Source organism: Aristolochia californica, unplaced genomic scaffold (assembly GCF_029961685.1).
Source record: "Aristolochia californica isolate CCGP_79_NKW_82.1479 unplaced genomic scaffold, dmAriCali1.0.hap1 SCAF_3, whole genome shotgun sequence".
Taxonomy (NCBI): domain Eukaryota; kingdom Viridiplantae; phylum Streptophyta; class Magnoliopsida; order Piperales; family Aristolochiaceae; genus Aristolochia; species Aristolochia californica.
This window is the reverse complement of record NW_027181992.1, coordinates 48,304,813-48,323,627: the sequence shown is the minus strand read 5'-3', so window position 1 is coordinate 48,323,627 and position 18,815 is coordinate 48,304,813. Positions and strand designations below refer to the sequence as shown.

General features: G+C 38.0%; 3 protein-coding genes across 3 annotated transcripts; all 3 read left to right on the top strand.

The window, feature by feature from the left end:
- The first annotated feature begins 2,256 nt into the window (after positions 1-2,256).
- Positions 2,257-3,002, top strand: LOC137959779 (protein RADIALIS-like 4). The gene is made up of 2 exons (XM_068807129.1): positions 2,257-2,592; positions 2,766-3,002. The coding sequence occupies exons 1-2, from the start codon at positions 2,309-2,311 to the stop codon at positions 2,791-2,793; spliced, it is 312 nt and encodes a 103-aa protein (XP_068663230.1). The 5' UTR covers positions 2,257-2,308; the 3' UTR covers positions 2,794-3,002.
- A 2,850-nt stretch (positions 3,003-5,852) lies between these two features.
- LOC137959229 (cathepsin B-like protease 3) lies at positions 5,853-12,013 on the top strand. The gene is made up of 10 exons (XM_068806603.1): positions 5,853-6,100; positions 6,612-6,665; positions 6,744-6,824; positions 6,929-7,085; positions 7,226-7,365; positions 7,472-7,597; positions 10,291-10,509; positions 11,313-11,426; positions 11,523-11,558; positions 11,652-12,013. Exons 1-10 carry the CDS (start codon positions 6,041-6,043, stop codon positions 11,784-11,786), a joined length of 1,122 nt encoding a protein of 373 aa, XP_068662704.1. The 5' UTR covers positions 5,853-6,040; the 3' UTR covers positions 11,787-12,013.
- Positions 12,014-12,766: 753 nt separating this feature from the next.
- LOC137959741 (SPX domain-containing protein 4) lies at positions 12,767-18,032 on the top strand. Its single transcript, XM_068807077.1, has 3 exons — positions 12,767-13,223; positions 17,085-17,250; positions 17,350-18,032. The coding sequence occupies exons 1-3, from the start codon at positions 12,936-12,938 to the stop codon at positions 17,832-17,834; spliced, it is 939 nt and encodes a 312-aa protein (XP_068663178.1). The 5' UTR covers positions 12,767-12,935; the 3' UTR covers positions 17,835-18,032.
- Positions 18,033-18,815: the final 783 nt, after the last annotated feature.

Sequence of the window (18,815 nt, the reverse complement as noted above, 5' to 3'; positions counted from 1 at the left end):
TGGAGAGCTGTGTCAAGTTGGAGATAGCGGATTCTCAGAGGATAGGGATACTGGATAGACCTCCTTTAATTATTCCATCCCCAAGAGATTCACTTCGTCTTCTTGCTCTACGCTGTCTGTGTTTGTTAGGTACTTGAAAAACAAACAAAAAAAGAACATTTGCCGGCCCAACACCAACTTGCACTCGCAGTCCCCTTTTGGAGTTGAGATCTTCCATAAATATTATATATTCTGATAATCTTGTTTTCACAGCGTCATTTCTTTTCCCATTCCCTCCATCTTTTGCCTTATTTCCGATCTGGATACTTATTCGAAATTTTTAAACGTGACACTGATTTGAACCCACTTGAATTACATACTATAGCTGACTCAATCAGATTCTCGGACTGGTCGTTTAGGGCTCCGCCATTAGGAGACATATTGCATGGATCCGCTTTTTTTCTGGGCCAAAATTATCGCCTGTATCTCGTCTGTAAATGTTCTTAAAAAAAGAAAAGAAGTATCTTGTTTGTAGATGACGACGTGTTCTTATCTTCTTAAAAGCTACCTCACATCCTTTGGGAAGACCATGTATCCCGATTCCCACAGGGGCAGAGTCGAATCGGTTCGTTTTTCTTTTCTGTCAGGAAGTCATCTCTACTGAATGCTGTGCGTTCGAAGTATCAGTCAGATTTTTGAGTGAGGAACGATTTTGTTAAAAAATGATAGCAACTTGCCATTGATAAACAGTTGATGGGTGAAAAAAATACGGCTCCGCCAGGTAAGGATCGCATATCTATATGCCTAAAGTGAGAGGAACTTTTGTTTAAAGAGACAAGGAATTTCCGCCGACGTATGTGGTCGTAGGAGGAGAAGAAGAAAGAAGAAGAGTGAAAAATAAAATAAAATAAAAAGTGGATGGTAGAGATACAAGGCCTTGGTTTGACTAGCTTCTGAATTCTATATCGTATCTGGTTTTCGTTTCCAAGGTGCAGATCAGCGTGATCGGTGTAGGAAGCGGACAAGCAGGTGCATGGATGTCCAGCTCTTCCGCTTTAGGAATGTTTTCAAAGGTGCTGAGGAGAACCTCACATATAAGGACAGTCGTAAATCTATCCGCCACTAACCCAAGCCAATCATCTCCACTGCCCTCTCGTAACTAGAAAAAGACCGAGTCGATCAGAGATATCCTCTGTCACTGCCCAAGAACACAATATCCCTCCCTCCTGCCTCACCCGTGACTCCCCTGACTCCACTTGAATAATGGACTACTCTCGACTGCCGGGGGGCATTTCGAAAGGATCATTTACTGTTGCTGGCTTCATTCATATATATTCACCATTGATGAGCATATTCGGTTACTTGCATTGCACAGAGGCTTCCTCTCACGCTCTCTTGTACTCTCTGTCTCTTCTCCACCCGTCTGTAAAGTAAATGATATGTTGTCGAAGTTGCATGTATAAATATCGTAGATATGTGGTCATCGGAGCACGATAGGGTACACAAATTATAATCAATTGCAGTCAATCTGTGCGATGTGATATATCGAGTTTCACGCATCATTTACAAAAGATATACTGGAGATACGGAGTGCTCCTGTCGTACGATTGATCACGTTCTGCGTCTGCTGATATATATTCTTGATCCCTGTTGAGTCTTGTCCATGATCCGCAGCCAAGCTTCTTCCGATCTCGATAATTAACGGACAATCGTCGAAGGGGACGTTAGGCGGAATATTACAACATAAAAGCTCCTGTCCATGCGGAGAAATACAGCTCCACTGTCTACCATCTACATATCAGGGAATGTGACCAAACGTACTCTGCTATCTTAAGCTTCTACAAGAACTTAATTTGCTTTAAGTAAGACACAAATATGGCATAAAGAAAAGAACATAGAAATGAATGGCCGGAAACAGGGGCGAGCTACCCCCGGTTTTTAATTTGTAGTTATGACATCACATCGCTCGTGCGTAACACTTCACTGACTTCACATCTTAACCTCACAGGTTAAAAAGCAGAGTAACGGCTGAGAGAAGGAAAACAAGGTAGGAAACAAGTGTGTTGTGATTATCACGCCAAAATCCTTGCCTAATCAGCTCCTCCGATCCCCTGTACTGTAACTTCTCCCCTTGTGCTTTTATTCTCTCTCTCTCCCTCTTTCAGGATGTCTTGTCCTCGTGCAAAAATTAAAGCCATCTACCATACCATCTTCTTCTCCTTTCCATCTATAAATAGGAGCTCCGCTTCACGATCTCTTGCATTCCATTGTCTGCTTGTTCGTGTCTTTGGGCTTCTCCTTGTTCGTTGTTGATTCTCCAAATACCCAAATGGCCTCCTGTTCCTTGAGTTCTTCTTCTTCGTGGACTCAGAAACAGAATAAATGCTTCGAGAGGGCGTTGGCCATATTCGATAAGGACACGCCGGATCGCTGGGAGAAGGTGGCGTCCATGGTCCCAGGAAAATCCACCGAGGAAGTCAAGCGCCACTACGATGTGTTGGTGGAAGACTTGAAGTGTATAGAGTCGGGCCAGGTTCCCTTTCCCAACTACAAGAACACTGAAGGCAACAAGGCTAACGGGAAGACAACGCTCGTCAACGACGACGACCACAGGTTTCAAATACATTTTCATTGTCCAAGACTTCATACTGAGAATCCGGTTCCTTTATAATTCGTTTATATATATATTTTTTTTTTCTGTTAGCTGATCATCATCAATCTTGATTAACTTACATACGCTTTCTATGAAACTCACCCTTTGCTTCGTATTTTGTTCACATTTACAGGCGTCTCAGGTATCTGAAGTTGCAATGAACTTGGAACTAGTGCGACGACAGGAATATGTCTGACGCAGTCGAATCGAAATCCGCTAGCTAGGAGAAGGTTTTTCTGGGTGATCTAATCGAAATAGTATGGTCCTTCTTTGTCTCTTTCCCCCTTTCACATCGATGTCTCGTTTAATAACAAGGGTATGTAACTAGTGTGTAATTATCGAGAGGACATGGCTTCCTGTTATTATTCTTTTCGCTCTTTACAGTTCCTTCTAGTCCCTTTTGAAGAACATGCATGCTAAGCTATACCAAATAACGCACTCAGACCTGTGTACTAAAAGCACGAAGAATCATACCTTGCGTTAAACTGACATTGGCGATGAGATGTGAATCACTATGAAGATGCACTGTCACAAATACATAACGGAAATAATTATTTAACGTTTGCTTCTATAATTCATTACGGAGGAATAATCTCCTCATGTTTGTACCAAAAAGCAAACAGTTTTTAAGCACATATTTGAGCTTTGAACAATGTCTACAATCATAAGTTTCGCATTCCATGGAAGTCTTTTCCCGGTTATGAAGAAGCCTCGAACTGAAAATGTAGTGATCGCCTGTGGATTGTGTGTTTTATTACCCGTCACTGGCGAATTGGGTAGTTTCAATTTTAGAAACCCGCCTGAGGAGACCATCTTACTTCCAATTCGATCGAGAACAAATTGGCAATCCCCTGTTTTATAGTCATCCAAACGTTTGTCGTGGTTTGTTCATGGCTGCCGAACCAGTGATCAGGAGCTCAATATCTGGCACTAGTTTCTGCGCAACTCTTCAATTGGGTGTCTCTCGTGTTCAAGTGACCTAACATAATAATCATGCGGGAAGGCCAGAAACTTCATCTAAAGAATTCAAAATGAGGCGCGAAATGCTTCTTCTACACATGGTCTGATCATACAGACTTTTCCTATGAAACCATGTAGGAATATGAATACGATATTCATTCCTGTTCTTCCTTTATCTATATTTTACTCTTTCGGAGTGAGGGGGGCGTGGGGTTTCTGCGTTTCTTATGTTAAAGGAATCAATACGATCGAAGGTGGCCAAAAGGATGATCCTTGTGCTAGATCAAATAACGCTATACAATGATACAATATACACCACATTATTACCTTTTATCACAACACTGCCATTCAATTGGAGTTCAGTCTCATATTCAACCCGAAAAGAAACTCCTTGGTATTTGCAGGACCCCACGTTTACCCCACTATCACTAACCCTTAAAAGGGGCCCACTACGGGACCCAACCTGTGAATGGGATCCAAAAGTAATGAAATCCCACGCATGCATATCCCTCCCACTTTTTAAATGAGAAATTAGGTTCACTAATTTATTCGAGATCAACAATAATTCTCAAATTAATGTGTGTTAAATCGTTCTAGATTTTTTTTTCTGGAGCTCCAACTTTCAGTATTTGTGAACTTCCAATCCAGTTCTCCAAAAACTAAAATAGAATTCCAAAGAGGGAAGCAAAATGAGAAAAAATAAGATTCAGTCCTTTTAGGCTTTTTAATAGTCGTGTTTAATTATTTAAATTGAAATTAAATATAATTTAATTATTAAAATAGTTGTGTTTAATTATTTAACTTGAAATTAAATATAATTTAATTATTAAAATAGTTGTGTTTAATTATTTAAATTGAAAATATTTAACTCTATTATAATCAACAGACTAGCTCAAAATTTCTAAACTATAATATATATTTCATGAAATTTTTTACGTAATGAATCAAACTAATATTTGCTTATTAAAATTTAAATTATTTAAAATATAAAATAAAGTTAACAAGTTTCAATAATAGTAATTTTTTATTATTATAAAAGATTCGATATTACATTAATATATGAACATAATAACGATAATAACTATCATTTTTTATAAAAAAATATTGTTATTAGTTCATTGATAAAATCATGTAAATTTATTTTAATTTTAAATAAACGATTATATGATTATTAAATTTATTTATTATAAAGGATATTTAGAAAAATACCAAAATTAAAAACTTATTTAAGAGAATCCAGACTTAGTATGACTCTCAATGGATGTAGAGAATCTCAAGAACTATTTTGTTCACATGCCCCCCTAAATTTTTTTGTTTAAAATCCAAAAAATTTCTATTTCCTCTTTCTTATGGTAGAAGAGGGAAGAGGAAAGAGATTTATTTTTTGGATTTTAAACAAAAAAATGATGTGGACGTGCGTGGGGTGTAGATTTTATCTTTTAAAATCCAGTATTCTTACAAATATTTTCAAAGTTTGATATTTTTCTACATAATTTTTTTTATTTTGCTATATGTTCCCTAACATAAAATATTCCTTAATGTGAAAAATATATTATAATAACTATAATAATTATTAGTTACAACTTACAACTTTAATAATTACCTTATTCTTAAGGAAGTGGGGTATTTCTTTCCTGGACTATTATTGCCTTATTAGTCGGATTGGTTCGGTTGACTATGCACCCTACCAATCACATGGTAGGCTGATAACACTCGCAACCATGTGTGATTGGTCAGTTTAAGGCGAGATCAAAACCGTCGCACCAATCCCTTGCCAAGTTGGAATTGTGATGCTCTATGATACGCGTCGATATGTTAAGACAGCAGAGAATTATGGATTTTGTGGAACGACCAATCCTTACCAGACCTCGCCGACTTCGGTGGAGTCAGGAGTAAGCTAAAAAACGTCTTCGCTTCTTGATCTTCAAGCTAGCCCTCTGACGTCGTCGCACCAATTGGATTGAAGCTCTGAAATCTGAACGAACTCATCCCATCGTCCCACACAGACGTGTGATCCGTTGATCGTCAGACGAGGCATCTTTCCTGTTCTACTTCAACTCCCACAAGAAACGAATTATGAGTTATAAATGCTTGTAACTTGGAAATGACTCTCAAGCGCGAAAACTGACAAGGACAATAATACTATTTTTGATATTTTATTCCCCCGTCCTCTTTTTTGGTTGTTTTCAATTTTCAACCTACCAATCTGATCGTCTATAACAGAGAAAACTAAACTGCTGCCGAAGTGTAATCATTCTACTTTACAAATTATTAGTCGATATCAAAGTTACGTTCACACCTGTTCTTATTACTTTGTTCTTCTCGGGCAAACAAAAAGTCAAAGTTGTCTATCAGAATTTGAAATTGTATTAAACTTCGAAGGGGAATCATTCTCGAGAAGAAAAACTCTACTTCTGCAGGAACATAGGAGGAAAGAAAACCATTGCGATGGCTCCTCTCTACTTGGTAACCCTCCTGCTTGTAGCATCATCCACTGCTTGTAACCAGGTACGAGCTCAAACAGATATCTACCATTTTACTTTCTCTTGCCTTGTGCTGTCGAATCCCGGTATTGCGTTCCTTTTCGAGATTCTCTTTAAAATTGAATTGGAGATGCAACGAGTTGTTTCACTTCACTAACCTTGAAGGCAGACATACTCAACTTCAGCTGCCTATAATATTTTCAAAACTGGGTTTATAGATCCGCTTGTGTTTTATGATTTTATATAAACCTGATACCCGGTCCATTTCTGACTACCTTGATGATCTGCTTCTTTGATTTGAGTGTCGTTTCATCTCGAGTTTGTTGTCTTCAATCTCATCTATGGCCATGTAAATTATTTTTCTTTGACAAATTATTGAGTTGTTCCTTGGATTGTTGTTGTCTAAACTGCAATGATCTCATTTTTAAGGGGTGAGATAAATTAAAAATTACAGCAGTCGTTTGAACTCTTGCAACCACTGTCTCGCTTTATATAAAAATAGTGTGTTGTTAACAGCAAGTCCTTTACCATTGCAGGTCGATGCAGTTAAGCTAATACATCAAGTTAGGGCGGTTCCCAATATACTTCAGGTGCTCTTCATACTTGGGCTTGAAAGGAATGTTCTATCTCGCACATATTCAGTTTCTATTCTCATTTTGTTTCTGCAGGCTTCAATTGTACAAGAAATAAATGCTAACCCCAATGCTGGATGGCAAGCTGCCATGAATCCGCGCTTCTCCAACTACAGTGTGAGGACCCATGTGCCCTGATATTTTCCTTCTATATATTCAAAGGTCCTACTGTTGCTCCTGTTATTTATTACTCTTGTTACCTACCATCTTTTCTATTGAAGGTTACTCAATTCAAACGGCTGCTTGGAGTAAAACCAGCCCCTCAGAATAGTTTGGATGCTATTCCAGTTAAAAAGCACGATGCACATTTAAATCTGCCCAACCAATTTGATGCAAGAACAGCCTGGCCTAAGTGCAGCACCATTGGGCAAATACTTGGTCAGTACTTCACTTTCCAAATTTTTAGTTCTCTCAAATGTTGCTAGGCTGACTTTTATGGTTCATGTGCAATCACCTGGGTGCACGGATGTTTGCGTTCCAAATAAAGATCAGGTATACCGGTTAACTCATCCTTTAAGTTCTTTTCACTCATGAACTGCTTAATTTTAATGATTTCTTTGGTGTCTTTAATTGGATGGGACAGGGACACTGTGGCTCTTGTTGGGCATTTGGTGCCGTAGAATCGCTGTCAGATCGATTCTGTGTCCATCTTAATGTGGTAATCTTCTCTTCTTGACTTCAGCACACCTTTATTTCCTGAAAAACAGAAACTGCAGTTGCAAAACATAGTTCTGCTCCATTCTCAACCATGTATTATATTGCAGAGCATTTCCCTATCTGTGAATGATGTGTTAGCATGCTGTGGTTTTATGTGTGGTGATGGTTGTGATGGGGGCTATCCTTATCGTGCATGGCAGTACTTTGTTCAGAATGGAGTTGTTACCGAAGAGGTATTGTTATAAGTTGCTCCATTCCTATGCTTTTGATCTCTATGATGTGTGCTATCACTCCAGTATTTGCTAGATGTTCATTTCTTTTCCTCATAACTCTGCATTGCAGCATCCTTTTTAATCTCTTTTGGTTTTTCTGTTATAACTGTTTTGGATTATTGATATTTCAATAAAGTCTAATAGGACCCTAAAATCCATAAGCAAGGTCTGCCCATTCACTAGTATTCGAACTTTGGGTTTTGCTTCTGGATATGTTTAGTGGATGGATCTGATTGACTTTAGGAAATTAAGCCTATGGTCAAACAGGCTTGATTCAGGTTAACCCACAGTACTGTTTTAAATTCCTTCCAGATTGGCTACTTGGACTCAACCTTGAGCCTTGGGCATGATGCGGTGGCTATACTTCCACTTATTTAGAGGAAAATGGCTGATTTTGTGACCCTGTGCTTTAGACTGGTGAACAGAAATATGACCTGGTTGTTGCGTTAACTAATTCTTGAGTGATAGGGAATAGCATTTGTGGTAAACTACAATGAGAGTAGGAATCATGAAAATACTGTGATGCATATGTGGCAATCTTGGAGAAATCCAAGTTAGGTAGGAATGTATTAGAAAACACTAGGAGCTGGGAATGATTTTATTAGGAAGAGACCTCTTAACCTGGGGTGTACTGGTAGAGGTACTGTATATGTAATATCTTCCTTGTTTATTCTGGCTTTTGGCTTGTGTGATTCTACAGGTTTGAGATTCTATTCAGCTTGTTTTGTCCTCTTCTTTGGTCATTGAGGGATACTCTTTGATGGTTATAAAAGCTGGGTTTCAAGGAAGAAGGATGCACGGGGCTGATTTCTTATGTTTGTTGATGAGATACTGGTTATTTTTAATAACTTAAACATTTCTTGGTATCATAGCCTTAGAAGTGTGAATGGATTGGCAGCTTGTCTAGATAAGGAAGGAGTTAATATGTAACAATTTTGTAGGCGACACTCTTCCTATTTGATTTGTTATCTTTTTTATTTGTTTTTTCCCTTTGATGTAATGTTCTCCTCTTCAAGGAGTTGCCTTTAATCAAATCTTATTTCTCATTGTTTTATAAAAACACCCAGGTAACTAATTTTGTTCTACACATATCTAGCCAGGTTGTTTATGTAGCATTGGAGAGTGGAAAGCCCTTTAGTCTAGAGCCTACATGTTTAAGTCCCATAAGTGCACCCAACTCAAGCTGATTGCTTGAGTGTAGTGGGTGGATTAGAAGCATCAAGTTTGGAGGAGGCCTTTTAACTTGGGCTAGCCATAGTGTGATGAATCTAAAACGCAACTTCAATAAGGACATTTAAAAATGATTTTTTTTTTATCCGAAGCAATTAAGCCAACCTATAAGGAGCAGAAGCTTCAGCCAACTTATCAAACACGGGGAATCTTCTTCAGTAGTGGGATCAGAGAAAGATTTTTCAAATACTGTTGGGCTGTGAGGAAGCAGATGAGTTTTTTCATCTAACTTTTTACACATGAGGAATCTCCGACAGTGATTGCAGCACCAAAAAAGATTTATTGAACACTCTTAGACTGTGAGGTGGGGCATCTTTTTCTGTCTCATATAAATCATAAATATGAGGAAGATCATAGTGAGCTGAAATGTCATTGTTATGGTTGTAAGTCTCCTTCCAAGCCTTCCAGGCAAGGTTTGCCAACTTGGAAACACCGTTTGAAGTTTGGATCCAACTTACTCTCTCATGAGTCATGATGTATTCATTGTTTAAAATTATCCAATTCAGAGATGTAATGCACCAGAAATAAGGCTTACGGCCTATAATTGTATATAGTGAAGAATTCCCTCAATCAGCCAACCAGTGAATTCTGATTACCCTTAATAAGCCTGTCAGTTGCTACTGAAACTACAGTCTCTTCAATACTGGAATCATTGTTTTGTGGCTGAACTCACTTATATTCTCTAAAAATTATCAATTTTCGGTCCTTTATTTTGACAAAAAGGGTTTGTTGTTATCGGTTCATGAACCAACGAGGAAAACTGTAAAGAAATGAGATGGATGGAAATTGAGAGAAAGCCTGAGGGTTGACCAGCCATTGTATCTGAAAAGTAATAGGTCAGAATGGGGAAAAAAGGACTTAGTGATTTCCATTGTACTAAGATAAGGTTTTGTCATGATGATGGTGGCTTTTTAATTTGAAAAACTGAAATACACACTAATTAAAAGGTAATATTCTATTAACCTGAACATTGAGGGTTTGATTAGTAGGTACACATGTAGGTAAAGGTACAACTGCCTGAACCTAACCCACTTGCCTCTCTCTCTCTTTCTCTGAATCTCTCTATCTCCTTTTCCCTTCTTGTGGTCTCAATTTTAGACCCTGAACATAGATCCTATTCAGTTAGTGAGTTCCACTATGCATCGCGCAGAAAAATGCTGAACAACTGGATAGGTAGTGTCTGAGCAGTGAGAAGAATCATTTACTTATCGAAAGGAAGGCTGTAATTTACCAACTAGCCTGCTGACATATGTTGATAAAATTTCATCATGGTGTGGCAGCTCTTTCAAGCTCTCAGATTAGATACTAGTATTTTTTTACTTTATCCTAAATGATTTATATGAACCTTCCGATTAGATATTAGTTTTTTTTCCTTTTTCTCACTTGATTAATCTGAGTCTACCTAACAATTTCTCGTCTGACAGTGTGACCCTTATTTTGATGACATTGGTTGTGCACATCCGGGTTGTGAACCCGTGTATTCAACCCCTAAGTGTGAAAAGAAGTGTAAAGTGAAGAACATGCTCTGGCAAGAGTCTAAGCACTACAGTGTTGGGGCCTACAGAATCAGTTCAGCTCCTGAAGACATCATGGCTGAGGTTTATGTCAATGGTCCTGTGGAGGTCGCTTTTACTGTATATGAGGTGAAAAATGGTCTTATCTTTATTTATCTTTATTCTTTTCTTTCTTGTTGTCCTTTAAGTATCAATTAATTTTCCAACAAGCTCGTATATAGTATTGGCAGCAAATATTATGACATCTTTGGATACTAAACGGTAGAAACTATCATACTTTTTTGGTGAGTTTGCTTTGCTCCTTATAACCAGAGGATAAGCCTGAAGTGGGTGAATATGTTTAATGCAAGTAGAATAAAATAGTATAAGCCTGCATTGGGCCTGTCTCCTTCTGGCACATTAGTATTTTGACTAGCTGTTATTTGTTTCCCTTCTGTCTTTAAAGAAATTTTATTTGTTAGTGTTGGTGCACAGGAATTCCCTTCTTGTTCCATCTGCTTTTTGCCTTGAGGATAGTAATCGGTTCGTTTCACTGTTTTCTTTTATCCAAGTCACTTAAATTCCCTTAAGAGGAAACCACTCCTATTGGTATTTACTTACGATTCTTGTGCTTACTTGCATACTGGACTGCTGTAGCATTATTGGTTTCAGGAAATCCTCATATGTCGTCAGTAACATTCTTTATGCAAAAACATCTGCAGATCTGCTATCCTAAAGCAGCTGAAATTGTGAACTAGGTGTCTCGTATGTTTGACACAGTGATAGAAAAGAATTACCGTACTTACATTCTCATTTGGGTCATGTCCTTTCTGTGCCACTATGAGTTATGTTTAGAGCTGCTCACACTATGCCAAAGTCCCTTGCATGGGCGGGATGTGCTATTTCCTTTTCCAAAAACGATGGATTCTCTGAGAGGTTGATGTCTCTTTCAGGACTTTGCACACTATAAAACTGGAGTTTACAAGCACATTACAGGCGGTGTAATGGGTGGGCATGCTGTGAAGTTGATCGGGTGGGGGACTAGCGAGGAAGGGGAGGATTATTGGGTGATTCTTTTATGTCATTCTTGAACTTCTTTTTGATTTTTTTTCTTTAAATTGCTCTGTAAGATAGTCAAACTAACTTTTCTTGTGGTGTTTCAGCTTCTTGCTAACCAGTGGAATAAAAGCTGGGGTGATGTATGCTCTCATAATTTTTCTACTTGCATGAAATTACAACTGAAATTTTTTTGCCCACGCCTCTTATGGGAATTCTTTATCTGGATTTGGCAGAATGGCTACTTCAAGATTCGGAGAGGAACAAATGAATGTGGTATCGAAGAGGACGTGGTTGCAGGGTTGCCTTCCACCAAGAACTTGGTTAAGATGTATGCTGGTAGAGGCGTATATTATGATGCTGCCATATAATCTGTTTATAGAATAATTAGTAGCATACTACCAAATTTATCGGTTAGTAAAAAGCTTAAAAAACATGTGGACGTGTTCCATTGATGATGTATGCAAGCTGATTAAAATAGTAAACTAAGGCTAAAATCCTCATTGTGCTCTTGTTCAATATGATTTGGAAACTTGCAGGATCTTCCTGCTTGTCTGTATTTTATGTTTAAATATGCAAGATGGTTTTCGAGGGTATTTATCTTTGAAAATGTTTTCCTTTTGATTGCTTTGCTGATTCCTGATTCATTGTCTCAAATTCTTTTATATGCTTATTGTATTAGTGTGGGTTGCTGCAGCACTGAAATAAAATATATGATTTTCTGGAAAATGGATGTTGTTGTAAGCCCTATCATGGTAAAAATTTGGCATAGAATAGCTGACTGTGTTGCGCTGAATTGGGTATGTAAAATAGTACCTCCTAAACCATACGGTAATTACCTTTTAGTTGAATATGAGCTTCGAGAACATTGATAGATTACAGTTCAACATTGTTAATCCTGTTCATGGTAGTAGTAGGAAATCCACGGAGTCGGTCAAAAGAGATGCTAATTTTAATAAAAGAAGTCGGGATAATGTTCAGTGGAAAGAAATAGAAAGGATCGAACTCTTTTCGAAAAATGGGATTGGATTGATATTGCATCATGAGCGTTAAGAAAAAAGAACTTAATTAATTAATTTAATTGAAACTAAATCACGTTCCCGCACTTTCTTATAAGCACATATTATAGCAATTTCATTTTCTCTTTAAGATTCACCGTTTAAAATTATTTTTTACATAAAACAATATTACTAAAGATTCGAGTATCCCAAGAATCCATCCCTATATATCTTATTAAATACCCATATTTTATATTAAACTGAAGGTTCGGAATGGAGCTCCTTTTGGCCCCCGGCCCCATCCGCTTCTTCTTAACTTAGAAAATCCACGTCGACACGGCCGACTCGTGTATCCATGTTTATCTTTTGTTAAGAAAGCTGCTACTTGCTTTCTGACTATTTCTTCAATTCTTTCTGGTTGGACGAGAGTATAATCTCTGCTCCCTTTCGGCATTCCAATCTGCAACAATTATACTCTGCGGGTATTCTTGAAAGTCAATTTTATCAGATAAACCAGTAAGTATGAAGTTCGGGAAGGAATTCAGAACCCATCTGGACGGAACTCTACCGGACTGGAGGGACAAGTTCCTCCGTTACAAACCCTTGAAAAAGCTTCTGAAGCAGATATACCCTGCCGAGGCCTCTAATAATCCACATGATGATGGCCCTCCTCCTGACGCCCCCACAGAAGGAAGGGGCACTCCCTTCATCGGTCTGGAGGAATGGTTCGTCAGGATCCTCAACGAGGAACTCGAAAAGTTCAACGATTTCTACGTCGACAAAGAAGAGGAATTTGTCATACGTCTACAGGTTTGTTTGTCTATTCTCTTTTTTCCTCCTTTATCTTGATTTCGTTTTTAATTTCCTTCAATTTTCACACTCAAATTTCTGGATGCGTTGGGATATATGGTTCCTCCTATTGTCGGAAGTAAGTTGTACTTGTTTCTTACAAGAACTCCATTTCTGATATGAAAAGCCAAGGCGTTATCAAAAAATACCTTTTGCTTACCCAAGAAATAGCAACGAACTTTGGATTCGTGCAGCATCGGAAGCTTCTTCAATTTTCACTAACAGGGATATTGATAGAAGTTTTGTTCCAGTATTATTAATTCCATGGAGTATGGATTGCTTTGATCTGATTAATATTCCTCCTTTTGTTTCGGTAAAAAAGGTTAAATCCTAGAGTTAGGGGTTGGCACGGCTTGCAGAGTTACAGATAATCCCTAGGTTGAAAGCCTACGGCTATAAGTCGAAAATCCAAGTTCTAAAAGGATTCTATAAATGAGTCGAGTGAAAGTCTTGATTAAATAATTATTGAAGATGTTTTATTGACAATGGTTGTCAACCCTTACTATTTTAGATTAGCTTTTTATTCATTACCATTGGAAAACCATCACTACCTCATTGATTGCCTGAATGCAATGGGTGCATATGTAGACCCCTCTTATTAATGGTTGGACCAAGTTAAATTTTTACGGGAGCTCAAGAGGGAACCCTGGGCCATCCAGTGGAGGTGGTGTCCTTCAAGATAGTTGAAAGTAAAATCGTGCTTGTTTACTTGGTCTCCTTAGGGCATTCTGACTCTGCTGAGGCTTAGTTGACAGCCCTTTTGGAGAGTCTTGGATTTTACATACCCTCTCTCTCTGGGCCATTGATGGTGGAGGGTGATTCACCTTGCGTTATCAGCTGGAGTTCCTGTCGTTTGACTGTTTTGGTGACTGTTTCATGTGTTTAATGAGATTATCAATTGTTTATATCAGCTTATGGTGCAGGTGGCACACATTCCTTTTGAAGCCAACACCATAACAGGCTCTTGTAAGAGATGGAGCTGTCTAGCAACAACTTGTTGTGGGAGACTCCTACCCTCTTGTGTTGTGATTATTTTGCTCAGCTTGTACACTTGACACTTGTGCCTTTTTATTTTTATTTTTGGTGTTTAACTTTGGTTTATTGTCAGTTACCTTGTACTCCTCCTTGCCTGTAGGGGCTTTCTCTTTAATATAGTTCTCACTTTCATCAAAAGTATATTGTCTTAGCTCTTACTTAAAGTAATTGTCAACCCTTGCTGGGAAGAGTGATGGATTTAGAGTTTGGAGTAAAAGTACAGGACCTATGTGAATTTAATATGAAGTTTTTCGTCTGTCAGTACTCTTACATGCAGCCTATGGTGGTCTTTTTTTTTTGGGGGGGGGGGGGGGGTTTAAGTTACCTAGCTATTAAACGAATGTACACTGAAAGATGCTGTTGAAACTTTCAAAGCCTAAACTAATTTGTTCAAGAATTGGTGTATCTCTACTTGTGAAAGGAGACTTGAAGGCAATCATAAATTGGTGCAAAATGGTTGAATCAACCACTGCACAGTTGTGCTTCCTCATTCAAGGTCTCAAGCTTTACAATTCCTACTTTTTGACGCCACTGGAAATCGAAGTAGACTGCAGCTCTATAATCTGTTGGTGAAGGAAAACTTGAAAGCCTCCTTGGAGGCATTGGAATGCCTTTTTTGAAGTTTTAAAACTATCTAGGAATTGTGTTTGTTGCTGGACTCATGTAAATCATTCTGCCTATAGGCTGGTAGGCAATTTGGCTAAAGAGGGAGTTGATAACAAATCTCCCATTGTTATGATCAACCCCCTTTAGTTTCTTGTGCTTTGGTCTTCGGGCTTTTAATAAATTTGCCTTTCTCAAAAACAAAAAACAAAGAAGAAGAAGAAGACAAACGGTTTCAATCTCCCATGGTGACATTGGCGTTTCTTCCATAAAATCCTAGATTTAGCTGTAAATTACGTTTCAGAATAGTTACATACTCTTCACAGAAAATTATAGTGCTGATTCATTTGTTAATGAAGGGGTGAGCCTTCAATCTTTTATTGTAAGAGGCCGCCCTTCTTAGCTTCTATGTATTCTATTTGGCTTCTGCCTCAATAAAAATCATTCTTTCTCAAAACAAAAAAGATCTCATAATAAGTCACTGGATGTGTCTGGTGTTTTGGTTATCTCTTGTTAATTTTAGCTAAAGCTTTAAAACAGAAATTTTGTTAGCTTGAGGTTTTTCAATATCCTCTTTTCTTCAGCTATGGATATAGAGACTTTTCCACTTCTGTTAAATTTTAAGTTCTGTCGGAATGCATTTATTAAAACATTGTTGATTGAGAAAATTATGAAAAAGAGAAACATAGAGGAACAAGAAAAAGGCGATAAGATTCTAGAAAATCAACTTGTTAAAAAGAGAAACATAGAGGAAGAACAAGAAAAAGGCCATAAGATTGCAGGAAATCAACTAGTGAGCACTCCCAACTTTTTTTTTTTTTTGAAATAGTGGTAATTCATTAGAGGAAGAGGCTCAAACCAGGTGAAGAGAGTCGCCTCTACAAGACATATCTGGAAGATCCAGCTTTAGCTAACTCATTAACAATTGAATTTGCTGATCTTACAACATGAATCCAACTGACAACCAAATCTTCACAAAGATAAATAATCTCCTAAAAATAATATTGAAGATGCTAGGACTCCTAACTTCTGTGCACACAACCTTGTAGATCAATGTTGTTGGCAACTTGGTTACAATTGAAGGTCACCTTGGTGGTTGCCTCTTATTAGTTTTGGTTCGCTTTGACTATCAAACAGATGCATCTTCCTTTTACAATTTACAGTGTTCCCGTCACATGGACATGGGCACCAAAATGCAATGAAAATGATAAAATTAGTCCATTAAGTTAGTTGACAAGCATACTGTGCTGAATTCCCTTGCAACTCATGGGTGAGCAACTTTAAAGCAGGTGGAGGAAAGAATGCTCAAATCGTCATAATAACACTCTTAGGCTAGGTTGACCAGGTCTGATAACCCCAGATAGAATTCTTGTTAGAATCTTATTTTCGTAAATCACTAAGATACTATCAGTTAACTTCATATACTTTACCTGGCCTTTTAAAAGGTTTCTTTACCAGTACATTTATTGTTTATAAAATAATTTTAAAAAGGCTAGAATTCTTTATTTTACCCATTCTTTGAAAGATAATTTTATAAAAACTAGTTTGTCCTTTTTTAAAAATAGCCAAAGTACAGGCAGTCCTTTAATGTACTGTGGAACTTGAAGCCCATATATTCAAAACCACCAAAAATGAGGGTGAATAGTTTTTTATTTATAGAAGCTTTGGACTAGTTGTCTCTACTTAGTAGGTCAGAAGTCATCACTAGAAAAACAGTTAAAACAAAAACTAATACAGAAGTTCTATTACTCTGAATTTTTTATGGATCAATAAATGAGTGGAAATTTTCTCTCTTGTATGGAAAATATCGAGCTCTAAAAAAGGTTCCTGCTTCTTTACGAGACACCTTGAGACTCTGGCAGGGAGAGAGAGGAGAGCCTAGTGTGATAATCTCCCTCTTTCTTTTGAGGCAAAGGAATTTTTTGCTTTTGCCCTATAACCTCCAGAGTTCAACCAAAATCTACCCAATTTACTTACAACTAGCTTGCAAACTTTCTTCTGCTGGTCTGTCTCCTCTGCTGTGATCTGACTTTGATTAGTTACACCTGCAATAATGTACTAGAGCTGTCAAATTTGACTGCATCAAAATGTTAGGTTCTGCCAGCTTGCCAAAAATAAAAAAAAAGGAATGGTAATTTCTGCCCAGTTACTTTATTTGACATTTTGCTAATTGCCGTACTGCAGGAGCTTAAGGAAAGAATTGAAAAAGTCAAGGAAAAGAGCAGCAAAGACAGGATTTTCACATCTGAAAGTGAGTTTAGTGAGGAAATGTTGGCTATACGCAAGGACTTCGTCACCATTCATGGAGAGATGGTCCTCCTGAAAAATTATAGCTCCCTTAACTTTGCAGGTATGCTATTTATCCTTGTATCTGATGTTGCATCAACAGAGAAAGGAGTATGTGATGTTTTCTTTTTTGAGTATTTTCTTTGTCTGGCTTTTAATGCAGGACTCGTGAAAATACTAAAGAAGTATGACAAGAGAACGGGAGGGCTGTTGCGCCTGCCTTTCACACAACGTGTTCTTCACCAGCCATTCTTTACCACGGAGCCTCTTACAAGGTTGGTCCATGAATGTGAAGCCAACCTTGAGCTTCTCTTTCCACTGGAGGCGGAGGTGATTGAATCAAATCTACAGCATCAGATGGATGTGGGTGATAGTATGAGTGAACCAAAGACTTGCTCAACATCATCCTCTTTGCGGGAGGAGAATATTGATTTATACAGAAGTACTCTAGCCGCAATTAGAACTATTCAGGGTCTTCGTCGGGCTAGCTCTACGTACAATCCTCTATCTTTTGCATCTTTCTTCCACAACCAAGATGAGGATGGTTCAGGAGCTGTTACAGCTGAAAATTCTGTTTCTTCAACCTCAACGGCCAATAACTTGCAAACTATGGATGAGACGGATCAAGATGTTCATTCCAACAGGTAAAAAACCGAATCAAGTGACAAGGAGGAGTAAGTCTTCATTTGGAAGTTGATGGTCATTGAAGTGACTCACCAGGGTGTCACAACTCAGTGGGGAATTGAGTGTGCCGATGTCTTTCCAAAGAAATTCTGCAATAATGTTCGTGTAATAAGATATCCAACAGGTTCCCTTATAAAAAAATTATTGATTTTGGGTGCTACAGTTTGGAGGAGAAAGTTCGAATTTGGTTCCAATTGGCTTGATTGAGCTACTTCCAATGCCTTTCCTATGCATCCTGCATTTTGTAGGCTTACATTTCATCCACTCGCGTAAAGAGTGTTATTCAGCTTTACCAGGGTGGTGGAAATATAAATATGAGCAATAGGGTAGTTATTAGTCAGAATAATCAGGTACTATTTGAAAGTAGGAGGTTATATTAAATAAAGATAGTAATGTTTGAGAATAAATTAACCACTGATAACTTGAATGAGTGCAGTATGCCTTGTAGGAGATGATGCTGAATATTACAAAAAAATGAGCGGCAGAAATCATGAATAACACCTCTGCTTAGCTTCTGCAATGTGTTACAACCAATTGCACCGATTGCAGGTTTCAAGACCTTTTCCCTGAAAAGTCTCCTGCAGACTAACTAAACAAAGAATGAGAACCAATATAATACATTACTTATTTAAAGCTATGAATCTCCACTGTTAAGTGTTAACCTCACTTGGAAGTTTTCTATTAAGAGGAGAATAAAATCATAATTCACGACTAGCCAGTGACAGAGACATTCTAAGGCTGTAATGACTCGTATGTGATTGTGTTAGTGCGGGACTGGCCAGGTAAGAAAGAGGACTTCCACTTCGTCCACACTGAGATTCTTATATGGGTTGCCAGACTCTTAGTTGTGGCTCAGCTCCAACTAATAATCCTATCTCCAGATTCCAGCAGTTCAACTTCTCCGGTTTCAGTGGATGTGAGGACGATAGGAATAATGGTCGCAAA